We start from the raw sequence: 24,075 nt of genomic DNA, 5'->3' as shown, positions 1-24,075 counted from the left end.
CCTTAACGTCTATTACCATGCATACCCACTTCATAATACTCTACTTAACTCTCTATACCAGAATTTATTCTTATAATATATTGTATTATTTTTCATTAGATGCTGTATGCATTGTTTATTACTTCTTGTTTAGAGGATAGCAGTATGATCAATATTAAGTTTCAGGGTTCCGCAGCCCTCCACACTAGAGCTTTGTGACAGTTTATATGGCCTATTCTTAGCTTTACCAAATGCCCATTACAATCTATTGTATGTTACCTACATTGGGATCAATTGATATTACTTATGTAGCTGCATTAGACTACTGTCATTCCATGATTGTAAAGCAGGTTTTCTCATAGAGATTTTTATATCTCAGTTTTCCTTCTGTTAAAACAGGGTTCAGATGGTCTGAAAGTGACCTATAGATAGGTTCAGAAGGTTCCATTTGTTAAAATATATGTTCTCATTATTATTGAAAAAGAGGTTTGTTATTTGAGACCCAAGAGCGGTCTCCTTAGTTTCATAAGACCACGTTGCTTTTAAATTTTCCTCTATTTTTGGAGGTCCAAGAGCAGCCTTTTGTGTCGTCTGGGAGGTCTCTAGATTGATTGGCATGCTGCTTATATTATGTCCACATGACAATGGTATAACCCTATTCTTATGTTTCATTATTTTTCATTATTCCATTTTGTTGTATCTAATCAATGTAAACCTGACATTTTACTTCATGTGAAATAGGAGGTATTTTTTATAGCGTTGTATGCCTTAAAATTAACCTCAATAAAAAATATTTAAAAAAAATAAAATAAAATATAGATTAGTCTGACATGATCTCCCAGAAGTAAAACCAAGCAAAGTATTGTTTTTCTGAAAAGAACTCAAGGATGTGTTCTCAGTCCCTACTGGCTCAGACCTCCATTCAAGAAGCTTCCATGTCCAATAAGGCCATGGCATCAATGTCAAAATCTCAACCACCCAACAGGTACATTTTCCATTTCCCTACCTTTCCCTTTCTTCCACAAATTGAACAGATTTGTTCATTTTGCACTCAGTTGGGTTCACATAACCTAGGCTTAGACCAATGGGTGCTGCACACAGGTTTGGGTTTAGAAAAATAATTTATTTCCCTCCCTATTCAAATATTTACCTTTCATCCCATAACAATTTAAAAATCAGGCAAACTTCTGGTTCAATAACAAATCTGGCAAAAAGACATTTCAAATAATCCTAGATCCAATATATGTCTTTCTCACCAATATCTTTCTTGTAAAACAGAAAAAAACAGACTTACCCTCCAGGATCTTCTGCTGTGGAGCAGACACAGCACTTCCCAGTCTGTCAGCCTCAATTGACCGCTGGCAGGGACATGGAGAGAAAAGAAAAAACAGAGTAACCAACCCTATATAGGGGTAGCATAAATGTTAGAAGTAAAGCAAAGGCTACCTCGCCGCCTTCTAACTGCTAAAAGCCACCACTACTCTTACTAAAGAGATTGACACAGTACCCATTAAAACAATTAAATTCTTCAGACACCGACTTTGCACATCCTCCATTGACAAAGGCAAAGAGAATGACTGGGGATTATGGGTAAGGGAAGTTACACTTAACAGCTTTGATGGGGTGCTCTTTGCCTCTTCCTGCTGGCCAGGAGTTGAATATCCCACTAGTAATTAGAATGACGTTGTGGACTCTCCATGCCATAGTAAAGAAAATGTTGTTTTTTTGCCCTGCTATAAACTTAAAGGGACATTGTAAGTCATTTTTTCCCTTAAAGGGATACTAAACCCAATTTTTTATTTCATGATTCAGATAGAGCATGCAATTTTAAGCAACTTTCTTATTTACTTTGTTTATCAATTTTTCTTTGTTCTCTTGCTATCTTTATTTGAAAAAAGCAGGAATGTAAGGTTAGGGGCCGGACCATTTTTGGTTCAGCACCTGGTAGAGCTTGCTGATTGCTTTTCTACATTTAAGCACCAATCAGCAAGCGCTACCCAGGTGCTGAACCAAAAAATGGGCCAGCTCTTAAAGGGACAGTATACACTCATTTTCATATAACTGCATGTAATATACACTACTATAAAGAATAAGATGCACAGATACTGATATAAAAATCCAGTATAAAACTGTTTAAAAACTTACTTAGAAGCTGTCAGTTTGGCTCTGTTGAAAAGGTAGCTGGAAAGCCCACTGCAAGTGGCAAATAAGACACTCCCCCCTCCCCCTTCTTTTACATATGAAAAGACCCTTTACACAAACAGGAGCAAGCTGGAGAAGGTAGCTGACAGTATTCACATAAAACTTTGGGGCTTGGTTAGGAGTCTGAAAATCAGAGCAATGTTATTTAAAAATAAGCAAAACTATACATTTATTTAAAAAAAAAAACTTTATGGGCTATATAAATAGATCATCTACAAAACATTTATGCAAAGAAAAAATGAGTGTATAATGTCCCTTTAAGCTTACATTCTTGCTTTTTAAAATAAAGATAGCAAGAGAACAAAGAAAAATTTATAATAAGAGTAAATTAGAAAGTTGCTTAAAATGTCATGCTATATCTGAATCATGAAAGAAAAAAATTGGGTTTAGTATCCCTTTAATGTGTCCCCAATGATCTATTTTACATGCAACTAGACTAAATTGTTGCAAATAGTTCATTTATTTTTATTTTGTCCTTTGAAAAACATGATTTTGTTTGCTGAAACCACCACCTATATTAAAAATAAGAATACTTTTGTATTTTCTAAAAAAGCTATGTAAAAAAGAGGTATCAGTAGCTTTGTGTCGGTGTGACAGATAGGTACTAAAATGTTTATTTTCAAATTGATATATCTAAGTAGATGTATGGAAAGTTCCAAGATAAGGATATCTGGGTTTTTTTCTGCAAAATCGGCCTATTTAAATAGGTTATGGCTCCAATGATAAAACTCCCTAGCTATTTCACATTTAAAACAAAACCTAAAGAAACAATTTGCCATATGAATTTGTTTGTTTAAACCACCACCTATATTTAAAATAAGAATACTTTTGTATTCTCTAAAGAAAAGATATGTAAAAAAGAGGTAGCAGTAGCCCTGTGTCAGTGGGAGAGATAGTTACTAAAATGTTTATTTTCAAAGTGATGTATCTAAGTAGATGTATGGAAATTCACCAGATAAGGATATGTGTTTTTTTCCTGCAAACTCAGCCTATTGAAATTGGTTATGGCTTCGATGATCAAAACAGCGATTTCACATTTAAAACAAAACCTAAAGGATCAATTTGCCATACATTAAAGTGAATGTCAATTTTGATGCTAAAGTGCCCGGTTTTTAAAAATTCGATTAAAAACAGGGGCACTTTAATTCATCAAAATTTACATTTCACTCCTGTTGTGAAAAAAAACTTACCTTTTAATCTTCACAGCAGCTCCAGCTTCCTCCACCCATCGCAAAGCCTCTTCCTGGGTCTAAAATGAGGAATCCGGCTTCCTCCAATCACGGCGTTGAATCAGACACTGACGTCAGAAATGGCTTGCAAAGACCGGAGGAAGCTGGAGCTGCTGTGAAGATTAAAAGGTAAGTTTTTTTTTCTCAAAAGGAGTGAAAGGTAAATTTTGATGAATTAAAGTGTTTAAAGGGTTTAATCAATTTTTTTTTAAATCGGGCACTTTAGCATCAAAATTGACATTCACTTTAAATACTCTGCAGCTGGTAAAACAAGTAATTGGAAACACATTAAGGGGAAACTTTTACAGTAGAGTCTCCCTTTAAGAAAATACTTAAATTCTTAATAAATGTCCAGATCACCACTTAAATACCCACATATCCCATAGCATAGGGTGCAATGCCTTCTGGATCTCCATCTTAGAACCACAGAGACGGATAGTAAAAAATTATAAGGGAAGGCAGCACTCCAAAAGTAAAGAAAAAACCTTTATTGAAAGCTAAAACATAAGCAATGTTTCAGGGCACCTGCCCCTTCGTCAAGTTACATTGAGAAAATTAAGTCCCCCACCACTACCCCGTGACGGTGTACCGTAGATGTTTTGAGATGTTTTGCATCCCCAAATTCTATGGTTTAGAAACCCCTCCCCTACACAATACATCAGCCCAAGAAGTCCCATTAAAGTATTTGTGTTAAAAAGTTACTTTCAATATATTTGTTGCGGTTATGAGCGCTTCGTCACACTTATAATACAATGTTACAATTCCACCTGTGCTTAAATCAACCAGTAGAGCAGACTTGTTCAACCTACAGCCTAAGGTTATGTAGGGACGGTAAAAAATTGTTATAATGCAATAAAAAATATTAATAAAAAAAAATAAAAATACATACATATATATATATATATATATATATATATATATAGATATATAGATATATATATATATATATATACAGGTGGCCCTCGTTTTACAACGGTTCAATTTACACCGTTTCAGAATAACAACCTTTTTTTCCAGTCATGTGACTGCTATTGAAAAGCATTGAGAAGCAGTGCATTGATTAAAATAGCCAGTAGGTGGAGCTGTCCGCTTGTGTTGCAGCAAAGCCAAGCAAGATGAAATTAATCAGTTTAACCAGACCTGAGCTATCGAGCAGATTTCAAAGGAACAAGATCTTCCTGTCTATAACTCAGTCCAGCTTGGAATGCATAGAAAGAACTGTTTGCAGAAAAATGCAAGTGAAGTCTGTGTTGTGTGATTATTTTATTAGATTTATAATGCTGTTTAGCAAATGTTTTTGTTCATTTAACTTAGTTTAATTATATATTCTGTGTTGTGTAATTATTTTATTAGGTTTATAATGCTGGTTAGCATTTAAAGTCTTCATTTCAAAGCTTTAAAAATAATGTTTTATGTGTTACTTATGACAATTTTAAGAAGGGCCTGGAACCTATCTCCCTCACTTCCCATTGACTTACATTATAAACTGGGTTTCAATTTACAACGGTTTCGATTTACAACCATTCCTTCTGGAACCTAACTCCGGCGTAAACTGAGGGCTACCTGTATATATATATATATATATATATATATATATATATATAAAATCCATTATAGAAGAGGACTGCACTCACAGTCCTCTTCTATAATGGATTATTGATATACCTGACTTGGCACCCTGGTTGATGTCCCTATTGCATTGTGAGGGCAGACACACATGGAAGTTATATATATATATATATATATATATATATATATATAGCAATGAACAAATGGCAGCACTCACTGGTCCTATTAAATGTGCAATTTAATTTGTGACGTTTCGGGGACCGTATCCCATTCCTCAGATAGAGAATACATGGAAAATGCATTCATTTATACAGACCAACAACCAATAAAACACAAGTCCCACCCCCAGAGTGAAAATATATATATAAATATAAAATCATGCAATGCATTATGAGGGAGGTAGTGTCTGTCTAACTCTGAGGCGTCTAAGCCACTTCTAATATTTTAGAAGTTGGCTGGACTTGTCTTTTCCTAAATATTTCTGCTGTGTTTATTTTTTGCCAGTAGATGGCGTCTAGATCAAATGTGGGTCCTCGACAGAGCTTGCTCTTCTTTGCTGGCTGTTGGATGGGTAGGAGGACTAGAAGTAGCAGCGTGTATTAGTTTAGCAGTCCGTGAGATCATTTCCTGCCCAGAGGTCTCTCCAAGGATCACAACTTCAATCTGTTGGATTCCCAGCAACTAGTTTATCTGTCTCTGCAATTGCTTCTTTTCTGGGGGGAAATATGTCTTCAAACTCAAACCTGTCCGCTACACAGAGACTTGTGGAGCAGCTCAAACAAGAAGCAAGTGTGGAGAGGATCAAGGTACTGTAACTCTACTGTGAAAGGAATAATCAGTTTTTTTATCGCTTGACAATAAGCATTAGGTCTTTATGACAGCTGTCACCACCCTTTTTAGCTGTGTGTGCATAAAAATAAACGAAAACTTTTGTAGAAACTCCTATCAAGTGACTGTGTTCACTGGCCAATATGTAACATGTATGTGATTAGAAATTGCATCTAAGTGGTGCTGTTGTGCAACTTGGAACATTTTGGAACTGGGTTTAAAAAGGTGTGTGCTGTAACATATTATTTTTTTATTGTTTTAAAAGCACTGCACAGTGTTTTTATGTTTTCTGCCCCTTTAATTGTTTATAAATACTTTGCAAGTGGTAAACACAGTCACAAGAAGCATTTGTTTAATAATACCTTAACATATGTGTGCATTGTATTATTACACTAGTATGTTCCATTTGGTTTAATTTAAATGGTCATTCTAATTTAAAAATAAAATGCTGTAGTTATCTATTATAGCACTAGTGGACATTGCAGACAATGTATCTCAAGGGCCACAATATAGACTCTTCTATGTTCCTCTATTATAACATTTTACATTATTTTTATATGCACACTTTATGTGACAACAGCTCCTACTGTGCATGTGTAAGTGTTCACAGTGTATACACATAAGAGTCTGTGATTGGCTGATGGCTGTCATTTGAAACTGGGAGGGCATACAATTAAAGGAAATTATGAAATTTGTTTAAAAAAAGGGCCATTGCATTGTATTTTTGTTATGCACTTTTTGATCATGCAATTGTCCTATATTTAGTGGTCATTTAATACATTGCTTTCAGTGTTTCAGTTGTAAAACCTGGGACCAGACATAAAGGGGTGTAGCCTGTGTGGCCGGGGAAGTCTGGTGGCACTGTGTATACCAGGGCAGGGTTTAGGCTATCTGAGCTACAAATTGACTTCAATTTTTTTAGTCTGAGGTCTCTATAAGAGTGCAATGGGGGACAACGTCAAAGTGTTATCAAACAGGGCAATGCCTTTAACTGTGTGACATGTGAGCGCTCTGATTTCATTTTCATTTAAAGGGACATGAAACCTCAAATTTGTTATTTTATGATTCCGATATAACATGCAATTTTAAACATCTTTCTAATTTACTTTAATCAGCTAATTTGCAATGTTCTCTTGCTCTTATAGAATATCTAGTTAGGCTCAGTAGCAGCAAAGAACTACTGGGAGCTAGCTGGTGATTGGTGGCTGCACAAATATGCCTCTTATCATTGGCTTACCTGGTGTGTTCAGCTAGCTCCCAGTAGTGCATCGCTGCTCCTTCAACAAACAATACCAATAAAATAACACAATATTGATATTAAAAGTCAATTGGAAAGTCGTTTAAAATTGTATGCCCTATCTGAATCATGAAATAAATATTTTGTGTTTCATGTCCCTTATATGGTATTGCAATATTATCCATTGTTGTTAAAGGCATCTGCAAGTCATACATTTTCTTTTGAGAATTTAGAACATTATAATGCAAAAATTACCCTGCAATGCTATGTGTTTAAAGGGACAGTATAGTCCATATTATTGAAAAGCATACCTAGGTAGGCTTATAACCAGCTGGGTACTACTGGGAGTTATCTGCTGACTGGTGGCTGCAGATATATGCCTCTTGCCATTGGCTCAACAGATGTGCTCAGGTAGCTCCCGGTACACCATTATTGATCCTTAGTCAAAGAATACAAAGTAAATTGAAAAGTTGTTTGTAATTCTATCCTCTATCTGAATCATGAAAAAAATTGGGCTTTCATGTCTTTTTAACCCCCGCAAAGTACAGTCCAGGAGCTGCAGAGCACTGCTGATCCCGTACAGAAACAGGTGGTGATTAGTTGTGCCCTCCATAAATGATGTATTTATGTAATTATTGATTTCTAAGCTGTCTTCAACAATTACTGCTACAGCTACAGTGCTTTTTGGTGTATATGGTTGCTAGACAATCGGAGTGATCGATAATGCATGTCCGCTGTTATGTGACCAACTTGAGTGACAGTTAATGGCTCCTGTGATGGGAGTGAGGGCTCTCTAGAGACGCTGACAGCGTTGGCAGATTTGTTTAGAGAGTAAGACTACATTTTAGATTGCATGGATTTACATAGTAACATAGTAGATGAGGTTGAAAAAAGACCTAAGTCCAACGAGTTCAACCTATACAATTCTAAAAAACAAAAAGTGTAATTGCATTTGTATTTTTAATAGATTGTTGGGGCTGTGGTTTACATACTATGGCCTAGATTTAGAGTTCGGCGGTAGCCGTCAAAACCAGCGTTAGAGGCTCCTAACGCTGGTTTTGGCCGCCCGCTGGTATTTGGAGTCAGTGATTAAAGGGTCTAACGCTCACTTTACAGCCGCGACTTTTCCATACCGCAGATCCCCCTACGCCATTTGCGTAGCCTATCTTTTCAATGGGATCTTTCTAACGCTGGTATTTAGAGTCGTTTCTGCAGTGAGCGTTAGAGCTCTAACGACAAGATTCCAGCCGCCTGAAAATAGCAGGAGTTAAGAGCTTTCTGGCTAACGCCGGTTTATAAAGCTCTTAACTACTGTACCCTAAAGTACACTAACACCCATAAACTACCTATGTACCCCTAAACCGAGGTCCCCCCACATCGCCGCCACTCGATTAAAAATTTTAACCCCTAATCTTCCGACCGCCACCTACGTTATACTTATGTACCCCTAATCTGCTGCCCCTAACCCCGCCGACCCCTATATTACATTTATTAACCCCTAATCTGCCCCCCACAACATCGCCGCCAGCTACTTAAAATAATTAACCCCTAATCTTCCGACCGCAAAGCGCCGCCACCTACGTTATCCCTATGTACCCCTAATCTGCTACCCCTAACACCGCCGACCCCTATATTATATTTATTATCCCCTAATCTGCCCCCCTCAACGTCGCCGACACCTGCCTACACTTATTAACCCCTAATCTGCCGAGCGGACCGCACCGCTACTATAATAAAGTTATTAACCCCTAACCCGCCTCACTAACCCTATCATAAATAGTATTAACCCCTAATCTGCCCTCCCTAACATCGCCGACACCTAACTTCAATTATTAACCCCTAATCTTCCGATCGGAGCTCACCGCTATTCTAATAAATGTATTAACCCCTAAAGCTAAGTCTAACCCTAACACTAACACCCCCCTAACTTAAATATAATTTTAATCTAACGAAATAAATTAACTCTTATTAAATAAATTAATCCTATTTAAAGCTAAATACTTACCTGTAAAATAAATCCTAATATAGCTACAATATAAATTATAATTATATTATAGCTATTTTAGGATTAATATTTATTTTACAGGCAACTTGGTATTTATTTTAACTAGGTACAATAGCTATTAAATAGTTAAGAACTATTTAATAGTTACCTAGTTAAAATAATAACAAATTTACCTGTAAAATAAATCCTAACCTAAGATATAATTAAACCTAACACTACCCTATCAATAAAATAATTAAATAAACTACCTACAATTACCTACAATTAACCTAACACTACACTATCAATAAATAAATTAAATACAATTGCTACAAATAAATACAATTAAATAAACTAGCTAAAGTACAAAAAATAAAAAAGAACTAAGTTACAGAAAATAAAAAAATATTTACAAACATAAGAAAAATATTACAACAATTTTAAACTAATTACACCTACTCTAAGCCCCCTAATAAAATAACAAAGCCCCCCAAAATAAATAATTCCCTACCCTATTCTAAATTTAACAAGTTACAAGCTCTTTTACCTTACCAGCCCTGAACAGGGCCCTTTGCGGGGCATGCCCCAAGAAGTTCAGCTCTTTTGCCTGTAAAAGAAAACATACAATACCCCCCCCCCCCCCAACATTACAACCCACCACCCACATACCCCTAATCTAACCCAAACCACCCTTAAATAAACCTAACACTAAGCCCCTGAAGATCTTCCTACCTTGTCTTCACCATACCAGGTTCACCGATCCGTCCTGGCTCCGATATCTTCATCCAACCCAAGCGGGGGCTAGACATCCACTGAAGAAGTCCAGAAGAGGGTCCAAAGTCTTCCTCCTATCCGGCAAGAAGAGGACATCCGGACCGGCAAACATCTTCTCCAAGCGGCATCTTCTATCTTCTTCCATCCGGTGCGGAGCGGGTCCATCTTGAAGCAGGCGACGCGGATCCATCCTCTTCTTCCGATGTCTCCCGACGAATGACGGTTCCTTTAAGGGACGTCATCCAAGATGGCGTCCCTCGAATTCCGATTGGCTGATAGGATTCTATCAGCCAATCGGAATTAAGGTAGGAATTTTCTGATTGGCTGATGGAATCAGCCAATCAGAATCTAGTTCAATCCGATTGGCCGATCCAATCAGCCAATCAGATTGAGCTCGCATTCTATTGGCTGATCGGAACAGCCAATAGAATGCGAGCTCAATCTGATTGGCTGATTGGATCAGCCAATCGGATTGAACTTGATTCTGATTGACTGATTCCATCAGCCAATAAGAAAATTCCTACCTTAATTCCGATTGGCTGATAGAATCCTATCAGCCAATCGGAATTCGAGGGACGCCATCTTGGATGACGTCCCTTAAAGGAACCGTCATTCGTCGGGAGACATCGGAAGAAGAGGATGGATCCGCGTCGCCTGCTTCAAGATGGACCCGCTCCGCACCGGATGGAAGAAGATAGAAGATGCCGCTTGGAGAAGATGTTTGCCGGTCCGGATGTCCTCTTCTTGCCGGATAGGAGGAAGACTTTGGACCCTCTTCTGGACTTCTTCAGTGGATGTCTAGCCCCCGCTTGGGTTGGATGAAGATATCGGAGCCAGGACGGATCGGTGAACCTGGTATGGTGAAGACAAGGTAGGAAGATCTTCAGGGGCTTAGTGTTAGGTTTATTTAAGGGTGGTTTGGGTTAGATTAGGGGTATGTGGGTGGTGGGTTGTAATGTTGGGGGGGGGGGGGTATTGTATGTTTTCTTTTACAGGCAAAAGAGCTGAACTTCTTGGGGCATGCCCCGCAAAGGGCCCTGTTCAGGGCTGGTAAGGTAAAAGAGCTTGTAACTTTTTAAATTTAGAATAGGGTAGGGAATTATTTATTTTGGGGGGCTTTGTTATTTTATTAGGGGGCTTAGAGTAGGTGTAATTAGTTTAAAATTGTTGTAATATTTTTCTTATGTTTGTAAATATTTTTTTATTTTCTGTAACTTAGTTCTTTTTTATTTTTTGTACTTTAGCTAGTTTATTTAATTGTATTTATTTGTAGCAATTGTATTTAATTTATTTATTGATAGTGTAGTGTTAGGTTAATTGTAGGTAATTGTAGGTAGTTTATTTAATTATTTTATTGATAGGGTAGTGTTAGGTTTAATTATATCTTAGGTTAGGATTTATTTTACAGGTAATTTTGTATTTATTTTAACTAGGTAACTATTAAATAGGTATTAACTATTTAATAGCTATTGTACCTGGTTAAAATAAATACCAAGTTGCCTGTAAAATAAATATTAATCCTAAAATAGCTAAAATATAATTATAATTTATATTGTAGCTATATTAGGGTTTATTTTACAGGTAAGTATTTAGCTTTAAATAGGATTAATTTATTTAATAAGAGTTAATTTATTTCGTTATATGTAAATTATATTTAAGTTAGGGGGGTGTTAGTGTTAGGGTTAGACTTAGCTTTAGGGGTTAATCCATTTATTAGAATAGCGGTGAGCTCTGATCGGAAGATTAGGGGTTAATAATGGAAGTTAGGTGTCGGCGATGTTAGGGAGGGCAGATTAGGGGTTAATACTATTTATGATAGGGTTAGTGAGACGGATTAGGGGTTAATAACTTTATTATAGTAGCGCTCAGGTCCGCTCGGCAGATTAGGGGTTAATAAGTGTAGGCAGGTGTCGGCGACGTTGTGGGGGGCAGATTAGGGGTTAATAAATATAACATAGGGGTCGGCGATGTTAGGGCAGCAGATTAGGGGTACATAGGGATAACGTAGGTTGCGGCGGTTTACGGAGCGGAAGATTAGGGGTTAAAACTGTAATGCAGGGGTCAGCGATAGCGGGGGCGGCAGATTAGGGGTTAATAAGTGTAAGGTTAGGGGTGTTTAGACTTGGGGTTCATGTTAGGGTGTTAGGTGCAGACGTAGGAAGTGTTTCCCCATAGGAAACAATGGGGCTGCGTTAGGAGCTGAACGCTGCTTTTTTGCAGGTGTTAGGTTTTTTTTCAGCTCAAACAGTCCCATTGTTTCCTATGGGAGAATCGTGCACGAGCACGTTTTTGAGGCTGGCCGCGTCCGTAAGCAACTCTGGTATCGAGAGTTGCATTTGCGGTAAAAATGCCCTACGCTCCTTTTTTGGAGCCTAACGCAGCATTTGTTTTAACTCTCGATACCAGAGTTAAATTTATGGTGCGGCCAGAAAAAAGCCAGCGGAGCGTTAACAGCCCTTTTACCGCCGAACTCCAAATTTAGGACTATATGTGCTTGTGTAGCACCAGTGTGGCTAGTCTGATGAAGGGGGTAACTACCACGAAATGTCACTATTTAGTATTTTGTAAAATTAAATCTTTAATTGAGTCTAAAGAAAGTCCAGACAACTGCTTTCTTTTGATTTGTTTGGGGGTGAGTACACTACCCCTCAGCGTGCACCTGTTGCAGGAGTGCTGGACATTTTGTCTGTAAGTCTAGAGATTGCCTACTTGAGAAACTTGTGCAATAAACATTGAAAAATAAATAAAATAAAAGTAACTAATTTTTATCTTAATGTTGGCTTACATTTTAAGCAGGTCAGTAAAAGCAGCCAGGTGGTGTGTCCATTAAATATGTCCTGTGAAGAACACTACTATAGTTTACTAGACAACAAGCTGCACAAAATGCAATTTCAACAAAGATAAGAGTACTCAGGAATAAAAAAAGAAGAAGATATGTGTATATATATATATATATATATATATATGTACATGTGTGTGTGTGTGTGTGTGTATATATATATATATATATATATATATATATATATATATATATATATATATATATATATATATATATATATATATATAGGCTTCTATTCTATTCAGCTTAATAATAAGGTGTGTAACTCATACAGCAAAATAAATGGTGATAAGGAAGTCCATATTGCAAAAAGTTGACTCAGGTGAATATTAAAGTATGTCTTATGCAGGTGTCAAAACTATCTGTCTCTGATTTTGAGGCTGAGTCCCAATATTAGGGTTGGTCAGTGTCAGTACTTAACTTTTTTTTTTTTAACAATCTTTCTTTTTATTGAGAATAAATCATAAAACAGACAGAAAAAGAAAAAAAAAATAACTCAAATAATATATGCCACGCAGGGCAGGATGACAGGTTTGGTCAAAAATAAACATGTATATCAGATAAAACAAAAGGGAATTAGTGTCATAAACATGAAATTTTACCTTGGAGTGAACATTTATAATATTATAGACCTGAGCTTGACATACTTATATATTTCGGCCATCTTTAAATGATTACTGCACTTATAGTTTACAGAAATCAATAAACATAAAATCGTAACACTGGTAATATAAGCTATGTCATGCCAGGTGACAACTTAGTCGCAGTTACAATCTAAAACATAGCAATGCCATCTTTGCATGATAAACTTGGACCATAAATGCAAAAATATAAGTACCTTAACTTGACAATCAAAAATTTGTCATCTTTACTCGATGAATATTTAATCAAATTTACTTAATTTTTTACCTTTTACTTAATTCTAATTCCAAAAAAAAAAAAAAAAAAGGGGCCATTATCGCCTTCCCCCCTCTCTCCATATCCTGAAACTATCATAGCAAATGATCCTGACCTTTGTTCATGGGGTTCTTATTCTCTGAAACAAGAAATCCAGGAAGCTGGGAATTCGTTGTACAATACAAATTCTGCAAAGCTATCTGAACTTAAGAATGGGTACAAAATACGTTTTTGTATATGCAGCGTGTAGGACTTGATTACAGGTAACCAGTCTGAGATAAAAATTTTTATTTTTTTTACCTTGGCGGATTTAAGATGAAAAGATTCAAAAATTATTTGATTCTGTATTTCCAATATGACCTTGGAAAAGGAGGGAACAAATTTTGATTTCCAATTTTTTGCAATAAGATGTCTGATCAATATAATGATAGATACCAAGGTTTTTAGCCTCAAGGAAGAATTAGTAACATTAATATTTAAAAAGATAATATTTTCTGGATTGAATAGGACATCAATATCTAAAAAGTTTTTAAACCAGAAAGAGAGTTTATTCCATAGTTGTTTTAATTTCGGGCAATAATAAAACATATGTAATAGATCAGCCCTGGGGTATGAACAGCGAGGGCATTTAGAAGATTGTGCCATATACATTTTTGACAGCCTGTAAGGCGTTATGTATGATCTATTTATAATTTTAAAATGTGACTCTTTCCAGCTCGAAGGAATTCGGCATTTATTTACCAGAGTTCGGACAATCCTGTGACCATGAAGCAGCAGTACTATTCAGGCTAAGTAGGTTCTGTTTATTGAGCATAATATCATACATAAGGGAGATCGAGGATAATCCTGCTTTAAATTTCAAAATACATTTTTTGATATCGGACCATGCTAAGCACCGACCTGACTCCCAGCTATGGTTATTGAGATAGTGTCTTAATTGAAAATAGGCGAACATATCCTGTCTAGGTAACCCAAATTGTGTGACCAAGGACTCAAATGAATGTATATACTATAGCCATCATCATGAAAGATTTGATAGAAATTATTGAGCCCTTTATCAGCCCATTTCTGAAAGACTGCCTGAGAATAACCTGGGGAAAAGTCAATTATTGGAAGAAATTCAGAAAAAGAGAAGTCAACTCTTTTGAGTGTACAAAATTTCTGCCAAGCTTTAATAATATTATTTATAGTTATCATCCTCTTAACCTTCAGGGGTAAATCCCTTTGTGTAAAGTGCAAACTAGCTTTGACAGAGAAGGGGGATAACATATGATTTTCCATCATCGAGCAGGAAAAAATATTTGTGTCAGCTAACCAATCTATAGCAATTTTGACTAAACACGCAATGTTGTAAAGTTGTATATTTGGTAATGCAAGTCCCGCGGAATCACGTGAGTTCATTAGTTTTCTGAGCGCAATACGTGGTTTCTTATTTTTCCAGATAAATCTGGAAGTGTCAGTACTTAACTTATCCCCTTTAGTTGCTGGGTGCAGGTAATTCGCAACAGTTGTGGTATAATAAGCCGTTTTCACCTCTTCTATAGCCGGATAGTACTTGTGGCGTGCTGTTCCGTTGATAACCTCTGTTGGTGATTCTAGTCAGGCAAGGGAGCCCTCTCGGCTCATTGGCAGGAAATATCCACTGTATGCAGTCACAGTCCTTCTTCTCGGTGGCCATGCCACCCTCCTTGTAGGATTCAGGACCTCTCTGACATCATAGCGTACTCGCCACGATAGGCGCTGGATCTCAGGGTAGGCTGTAGTATTTCTTGATTGCAGGACCGGGCAGCAGAAGTGACGCGTGGCACAATGTGAAGACGTCGGAAGACACACAAAGGAGAGAGGAGGACTCTAGGAGCGCTTACCACTCTTTGTTGAGGGAATTAGTTTTTTTCACCCAACGGTAAGCAGCTTGTTTCTTCTTTCCTCTCAGTATGTGTGCAATATAGATGATAAAGACGTATAAGACGCCGAAAATAAGCCCTTAACTTCTTACAGGAGTAAAATAACAACTAAATGGAGATAAATAACTTGGATGTTAATGCACACTAAAGACCGGAACAAGCAATAAGTTATAAGAGTCTTTGTTATGAGCATAAGTTTGGCATTAACAGCATAAGTATGCAACTAAGTATGTGATTAATCTCATGGTGTTCTTGTTTCTATAAATCTTACATTATACAGATGATTTGGTGACATTTGGAGATTCTATATTGGGACTCTATAATAGTTCACATACTACAAGTTTATTCTGTCTATATGCTAAGGGGTCAGCAGGAATTATTTTGAGTACATCTAATCAAGAAAAGTATGGCTACTGAGAACTTTGTATTTCAGCAATTTGAGGACTTAAACATCAATTGTGGTGATTTTTATGAGGAAACAATGGAAAAAGAGGCTGATGAAAATATGGACACTTTATTCTTTAAAATGGAAAAAATATTAAAAGTGGACACTCGATTGGAACTTGATATTAAGACTTTCTTGATATATAGAAAGTTTCTATATATTCCAAGGGGCTTGCGAATACGGAAATTTCCATCTTTTGAAGTAACGAATACTACTTTTATTGCAAAGTGGAATGACATTCTTACAAATTGCTCATTGGCTCGTATGGATCTGTTGATTGAATATAAAAATCAACAAAAAATGGATCTTAATATTGAAATTAAAAAGATTCAGGAATATATACGACCATTTGCAGTCAATGTGGATTTTAAGAAATATGATGACAAAATCAGATGTGTAATTCTTGAATTTAAAGAAAATATGTGGAAATTTAAAAAAGTAAAGATTTTTAGACATAAACAAGACTATGAAAACAATAGTGTGTACAAGTGGACACATATGGGGGGTAGTAAAAAAATTAGAAGAACACAATACAATAAACCTATAAAAAAAAGTTACATTTAATGATCAGGACACTGACTGTGATTACAACTCCTCAGATTTTGACAGTGCAGGAGAGGAAAGAGTTGAGAGTAACACTGCATCAGCATTTGTCTTACAGGCAGACATTACTCCTAATATAAGTGAATTTACTGCGTCAAAAAACGGGGAGGGTATAGCCAAGAACAAAGTGAAGTACAAAAAAGGAAAACAAGGAGAAGTAGGAGAAAAAGTAAAGAACAAAACCTATATAACTCAGGAAAAACAACACAGATACCCAAGGAGACAAGACAGGGTCAGGAGAGGAAATACATCTAGAAAATGTGAATGTTATTCATTAGTCAGCGTATCAATTAACAAAAACACAAGAAAAGGTTTTATCCACTAGGCCTGAATTTTTCACCTACCAGGCATTTTAATCTGTTCAGAACAATAGTTGGTGTAAATATGAGATGAGTCTGCAGTTATATCAAATGGTGTTGCATCTGTTCATTTATTATTTTATTGTTAAGGATATAAATTAATTTAATTAAAGGGACAGTCAACACCAGAATTTGTGTTGTTTAAAAAGAAATATAATCCCTTTATTACCCATTCCCCAGTTTTGCATAACCAACACTGTTATAGAAATACACTTTTTACCTCTGTGATTACCTTGTATCTAAGCCTCTGCAAACTGCCCACTTGTTTCAGTTGTTTTGACAGACTTGCATTTTAGCCAATCAGTGCTCACTCCAGGGTAACTTCACGTGCATGAGATCAATGTTATCTATATGAAACATGAACTAATGCCCTCTAGTGGTCAAAATGCATTCAGATTTGAGGCAGTCTTCAAGGTCTAAGAAATTAGTATATGAACCTCCTAGGTTTAGCTTTCAACTAAGCATACCAAGAGAACAAAGCAAAATTGATGATAAAAGTAAATTGGAAATTTCATTCCCTATTTAAATCGTAAAAGTTTTTTTCTTTCATGTAATTAGCAAGAGTCCATGAGCTAGTGACGTATGGGATATACATTCCTACCAGGAGGGGCAAAGTTTCCCAAACCTCAAAATGCCTATAAATACACCCCTCACCACACCCACAATTCAGTTTTACAAACTTTGCCTCCGATGGAGGTGGTGAAGTAAGTTTGTGCTAGATTCTACGTTGATATGCACTCCGCAGCAAGTTGGAGCCCGGTTTTCCTCTCAGCGTGCAGTGAATGTCAGAGGGATGTGAGGAGAGTATTGCCTATTTGAATGCAGTGATCTCCTTCTACAGGGTCTATTTCATAGGTTCTCTGTTATCGGTCGTAGAGATTCATCTCTTACCTCCCTTTTCAGATCGACGATATACTCTTATATATACCATTACCTCTGCTGATTCTCGTTTCAGTACTGGTTTGGCTTTCTACAAACATGTAGATGAGTGTCCTGGGGTAAGTAAATCTTATTTTCTGTGACACTAAGCTATGGTTGGGCACTTTGTTTATAAAGTTCTAAATATATGTATTCAAACATTTATTTGCCTTGACTCAGAATGTTCAACTTTCCTTATTTTTCAGACAGTCAGTTTCATATTTGGGATTATGCATTTGAATTATTCATTTTTTCTTACCTTCAAAAATTTGACTCTTTTTTTCCCTGTGGGCTGTTAGGCTCGCGGGGGCTGAAAATGCTTCATTTTATTGCGTCATTCTTGGCGCGGACTTTTTTGGCGCAAAAAATTATTTTCCGTTTCCGGCGTCATACGTGTCGCCGGAAGTTGCGTCATTTTTTGACGTTATTTTGCGCCAAAAATGTCGGCGTTCCGGATGTGGCGTCATTTTTGGCGCCAAAAGCATTTAGGCGCCAAATAATGTGGGCGTCTTATTTGGCGCTAAAAAATATGGGTGTCGCTTTTGTCTCCACATTATTTAAGTCTCATTTTTCATTGCTTCTGGTTGCTAGAAGCTTGTTCTTTGGCATTTTTTCCCATTCCTGAAACTGTCATTTAAGGAATTTGATCAATTTTGCTTTATATGTTGTTTTTTCTCTTACATATTACAAGATGTCTCACGTTGCATCTGAGTCAGAAGATACTACAGGAAAATCGCTGTCTAGTGCTGGATCTACCAAAGCTAAGTGTATCTGCTGTAAACTTTTGGTAGCTATTCCTCCGGCTGTTGTTTGTATTAATTGTCATGACAAACTTGTTAATGCAGATAATATTTCCTTTAGTAAAGTACCATTGTCTGTTGCAGTTCCTTCAACATCTAAGGTGCAGAATGTTCCTGATAACATAAGAGATTTTGTTTCTGAATCCATCAAGAAGGCTATGTCTGTTATTTCTCCTTCTAGTAAACGTAAAAAATCTTTTAAAACTTCTCTCCCTACAGATGAATTTTTAAATGAACATCATCATTCTGATTCTGATGACTCTTCTGGTTCAGAGGATTCTGTTTCAGAGATTGATGCTGATAAATCTTCATATTTATTTAAAATGGAATTTATTCGTTCTTTACTTAAAGAAGTATTAATTGCTTTAGAAATAGAGGATTCTGGTCCTCTTGATACTAATTCTAAACGTTTAGATAAGGTATTTAAATCTCCTGTGGTTATTCCAGAAGTTTTTCCTGTTCCTAATGCTATTTCTGCAGTAATTTACAAAGAATGGGATAAATTGGGTAATTCATTTACTCCTTCTAAACGTTTTAAGCAATTATATCCTGTACCGTCTGACAGGTTAGAATTTTGGGACAAAATCCCTAAAGTTGATGGGGCTATTTCTACCCTTGCTAAACGTACTACCATTCCTACGTCAGATGGTACTTCGTTTAAAGATCCTTTAGATAGGAAAATTGAATCCTTTCTAAGAAAAGCTTATCTGTGTTCAGGTAATCTTCTTAGACCTGCTATATCATTGGCTGATGTTGCTGCAGCTTCAACTTTTTGGTTGGAAACTTTAGCGCAACAAGTAACAAATCATGATTCTCATGATATTATTATTCTTCTTCAGCATGCTAATAATTTTATCTGTGATGCCATTTTTGATATTATCAGAGTTGATGTCAGGTTTATGTCTCTAGCTATTTTAGCTAGAAGAGCTTTATGGCTTAAGACTTGGAATGCTGATATGGCTTCTAAATCAACTCTACTTTCTATTTCTTTCCAGGGTAACAAATTATTTGGTTCTCAGTTGGATTCCATTATCTCAACTGTTACTGGTGGGAAAGGAACTTTTTTACCACAGGATAAAAAATCTAAAGGTAAAAACAGGGCTAATAATCGTTTTCGTTCCTTTCGTTTCAACAAAGAACAAAAGCCTGATCCTTCATCCTCAGGAGCAGTTTCAGTTTGGAAACCATCTCCAGTCTGGAATAAATCCAAGCCTGCTAGAAAGGCAAAGCCTGCTTCTAAGTCCACATGAAGGTGCGGCCCTCATTCCAGCTCAGCTGGTAGGGGGCAGGTTACGTTTTTTCAAAGAAATTTGGATCAATTCTGTTCACAATCTTTGGATTCAGAACATTGTTTCAGAAGGGTACAGAATTGGTTTCAAGATGAGACCTCCTGCAAAGAGATTTTTTCTTTCCCGTGTCCCAGTAAATCCAGTGAAAGCTCAAGCATTTCTGAATTGTGTTTCAGATCTAGAGTTGGCTGGAGTAATTATGCCAGTTCCAGTTCCGGAACAGGGGATGGGGTTTTATTCAAATCTCTTCATTGTACCAAAGAAGGAGAATTCCTTCAGACCAGTTCTGGATTTAAAAATATTGAATCGTTATGTAAGGATACCAACGTTCAAGATGGTAACTGTAAGGACTATCTTGCCTTTTGTTCAGCAAGGGAATTATATGTCCACAATAGATTTACAGGATGCTTATCTGCATATTCCGATTCATCCAGATCATTATCAGTTCCTGAGATTCTCTTTTCTGGACAAGCATTACCAGTTTGTGGCTCTGCCGTTTGGCCTAGCTACAGCTCCAAGAATTTTTACAAAGGTTCTCGGTGCCCTTCTGTCTGTAATCAGAGAACAGGGTATTGTGGTATTTCCTTATTTGGACGATATCTTGGTACTTGCTCAGTCTTTACATTTAGCAGAATCTCATACGAATCGACTTGTGTTGTTTCTTCAAGATCATGGTTGGAGGATCAATTTACCAAAAAGTTCTTTGATTCCTCAGACAAGGGTAACCTTTCTGGGTTTCCAGATAGATTCAGTGTCCATGACTCTGTCTTTAACAGACAAGAGACGTCTAAAATTGATTGCAGCTTGTCGAAACCTTCAGTCACAATCATTCCCTTCGGTAGCCTTATGCATGGAAATTCTAGGTCTTATGACTGCTGCATCGGACGCGATCCCCTTTGCTCGTTTTCACATGCGACCTCTTCAGCTCTGTATGCTGAATCAATGGTGCAAGGATTACACAAAGATATCTCAATTAATATCTTTAAAACCGATTATTCGACACTCTCTAACGTGGTGGACAGATCACCATCTTTAAATTCAGGGGGCTTCTTTTGTGCTTCCGACCTGGACTGTAATTTCAACAGATGCAAGTCTCACAGGTTGGGGAGCTGTGTGGGGATCTCTGACGGCACAAGGAGTTTGGGAATCTCAGGAGGTGAGATTACCGATCAATATTTTGGAACTCCGTGCAATTTTCAGAGCTCTTCAGTTTTGGCCTCTTCTGAAGAGAGAATCGTTCATTTGTTTTCAGACAGACAATTTCACAATTGTGGCATACATCAATCATCAAGGAGGGACTCACAGTCCTCTGGCTATGAAAGAAGTATCTCGAATTTTGGTTTGGGCGGAATCCAGCTCCTGTCTAATCTCTGCGGTTCATATCCCAGGTATAGACAATTGGGAAGCGGATTATCTCAGTCGCCAAACGTTGCATCCGGGCGAATGGTCTCTTCACCCAGAGGTATTTCTTCAGATTGTTCAAATGTGGGAACTTCCAGAAATAGATCTGATGGCGTCTCATCTAAACCAGAAACTTCCCAGGTATCTGTCCAGATCCCGGGATCCTCAGGCGGAGGCAGTGGATGCATTATCACTTCCTTGGAAGTATCATCCTGCCTATATCTTTCCACCTCTAGTTCTTCTTCCAAGAGTAATCTCCAAGATTCTGAAGGAATGCTCGTTTGTTCTGCTGGTAGCTCCGGCATGGCCTCACAGGTTTTGGTATGCGGATCTTGTCCGGATGGCCTCTTGCCAACCGTGGACTCTTCTGTTAAGACCAGACCTTCTGTCTCAAGGTCCTTTTTTCCATCAGGATCTGAAATCCTTAAATTTAAAGGTATGGAGATTGAACGCTTGATTCTTGGTCAAAGAGGTTTCTCTGACTCTGTGATTAATACTATGTTACAGGCTCGTAAATCTGTATCTAGAGAGATATATTATAGAGTCTGGAAGACTTATATTTCTTGGTGTCTTTCTCATCATTTTTCTTGGCATTCTTTTAGAATACCGAGAATATTACAGTTTCTTCAGGATGGTTTAGATAAGGGTTTGTCCGCAAGTTCCTTGAAAGGACAAATCTCTGCTCTTTCTGTTCTTTTTCACAGAAAGATTGCTATTCTTCCTGATATTCATTGTTTTGTACAAGCTTTGGTTCGTATAAAGCCTGTCATTAAGTCAATTTCTCCTCCTTGGAGTTTGAATTTGGTTCTGGGGGCTCTTCAAGCTCCTCCATTTGAACCTATGCATTCATTGGACATTAAATTACTTTCTTGGAAAGTTTTGTTCCTTTTGGCCATCTCTTCTGCCAGAAGAGTTTCTGAATTATCTGCTCTTTCTTGTGAGTCTCCTTTTCTGATTTTTCATCAGGATAAGGCGGTGTTGCGAACTTCTTTTGAATTTTTACCTAAAGTTGTGAATTCCAACAACATTAGTAGAGAAATTGTGGTTCCTTCATTATGTCCTAATCCTAAGAATTCTAAGGAGAAATCGTTGCATTCTTTGGATGTTGTTAGAGCTTTGAAATATTATGTTGAAGCTACTAAATCTTTCCGAAAAACTTCTAGTCTATTTGTTATCTTTTCCGGTTCTAGAAAAGGCCAGAAAGCTTCTGCCATTTCTTTGGCATCTTGGTTGAAATCTTTAATTCATCTTGCCTATGTTGAGTCGGGTAAAACTCCGCCTCAGAAGATTACAGCTCATTCTACTAGGTCAGTTTCTACTTCCTGGGCATTTAGGAATGAAGCTTCGGTTGATCAGATTTGCAAAGCAGCAACTTGGTCCTCTTTGCATACTTTTACTAAATTCTACCATTTTGATGTATTTTCTTCTTCTGAAGCAGTTTTTGGTAGAAAAGTACTTCAGGCAGCGGTTTCAGTTTGAATCTTCTGCTTATGTTTTTCATTAAACTTAATTTGGGTGTGGATTATTTTCAGCAGGAATTGGCTGTCTTTATTTTATCCCTCCCTCTCTAGTGACTCTTGTGTGGAAAGATCCACATCTTGGGTAGTCATTATCCCATATGTCACTAGCTCATGGACTCTTGCTAATTACATGAAAGAAAACATAATTTATGTAAGAACTTACCTGATAAATTAATTTCTTTCATATTAGCAAGAGTCCATGAGGCCCGCCCTTTTTTTGTGGTGGTTATGATTTTGTATAAAGCACAATTATTCCAATTCCTTATTTTATATGCTTTCGCACTTTTTTATCACCCCACTTCTTGGCTATTCGTTAAACTGAATTGTGGGTGTGGTGAGGGGTATATTTATAGGCATTTTGAGGTTTGGGAAACTTTGCCCCTCCTGGTAGGAATGTATATCCCATACGTCACTAGCTCATGGACTCTTGCTTATATGAAAGAAATGAATTTATCAGGTAAGTTCTTACATAAATTATGTTTTTTTTTGGACTTGACTGTCCCTTTAACGCCTTTTGTACCCAATTTTAGTAGTCTTGATGATGATTATTCTTATTATTACTACAGGGACTTTGGACCATTAGGATTTTGTTATTCTAAAAGGGTTAGTTGGATACAAATTACACCTTAAAGGGACAGTCTACACCAAAATTTTTCTTATTTAAAAAGATAGATAATCCCTTTATTACCCATTCCCCGTTTTTGCATAACCAACACAGTTATATTAATATACTTTTCACCTCTGTGATTACCTTGTATCTAAGCCTTTGCAAACAGCCTCCTTAACTAAGTGCCTTTGACAGACATGCAGTGTAGTCAATCAGTGAAGACTCCTAAATAACTTCACGGGAGTGAGCACAGTGTTAGCTATATGACACATGTGAACTAGCACAGTCTAACTGTGAAAAACTTTCAAAATGCTCTGAGCTAGGAGGCGGTTTTCAACTGTTTAGAAATCAGTTTGAGCCTAGCTAGGTTTATCTTTTCAAAAATACCACCAAGGGAACAAAGCAAATTTGATGATAAAAGTAAATTGGAAAGTTGTTTAAAATTGCATGCCCTATCTGAATCATGAAAGGTTAGTTTTGACTTTACTGTCCCTTTAAACATGTAATTTATTTTGATGTTTTAAATGACAAATATTACATGAATCATATCAAATATAACATTATGTTTTTACATAACTTTATTTTACATAGCTTTAAACATCATTTGAATGTTATTTATTCATAAATAAATAAACATTATTACAATACCTCATTGTGATTAAAAGCTGTCTCTCCCTCCCACTTATTT

General features: G+C 36.9%; 1 protein-coding gene across 1 annotated transcript in view; it reads left to right on the top strand.

Moving 5' to 3' along the window:
* Positions 1–5,550: 5,550 nt before the first annotated feature.
* GNG10 (G protein subunit gamma 10) overlaps positions 5,551–24,075 on the top strand; it is a 185,086-nt gene continuing 166,561 nt past the window's right edge. Inside the window, exon 1 of the mRNA XM_053702689.1 lies at positions 5,551–5,785. Within this exon, the coding sequence (XP_053558664.1) occupies positions 5,705–5,785 (81 nt within the window). The 5' untranslated portion in view covers positions 5,551–5,704. The remainder of the gene's footprint in view (positions 5,786–24,075) is intronic.

The sequence above is a fragment of the Bombina bombina genome, chromosome 2, assembly GCF_027579735.1.
Source record: "Bombina bombina isolate aBomBom1 chromosome 2, aBomBom1.pri, whole genome shotgun sequence".
In the NCBI taxonomy this organism is placed as follows: domain Eukaryota; kingdom Metazoa; phylum Chordata; class Amphibia; order Anura; family Bombinatoridae; genus Bombina; species Bombina bombina.
Note: the sequence above shows the minus strand (reverse complement) of the source record. Positions and strands in the feature narration are given on the sequence as shown.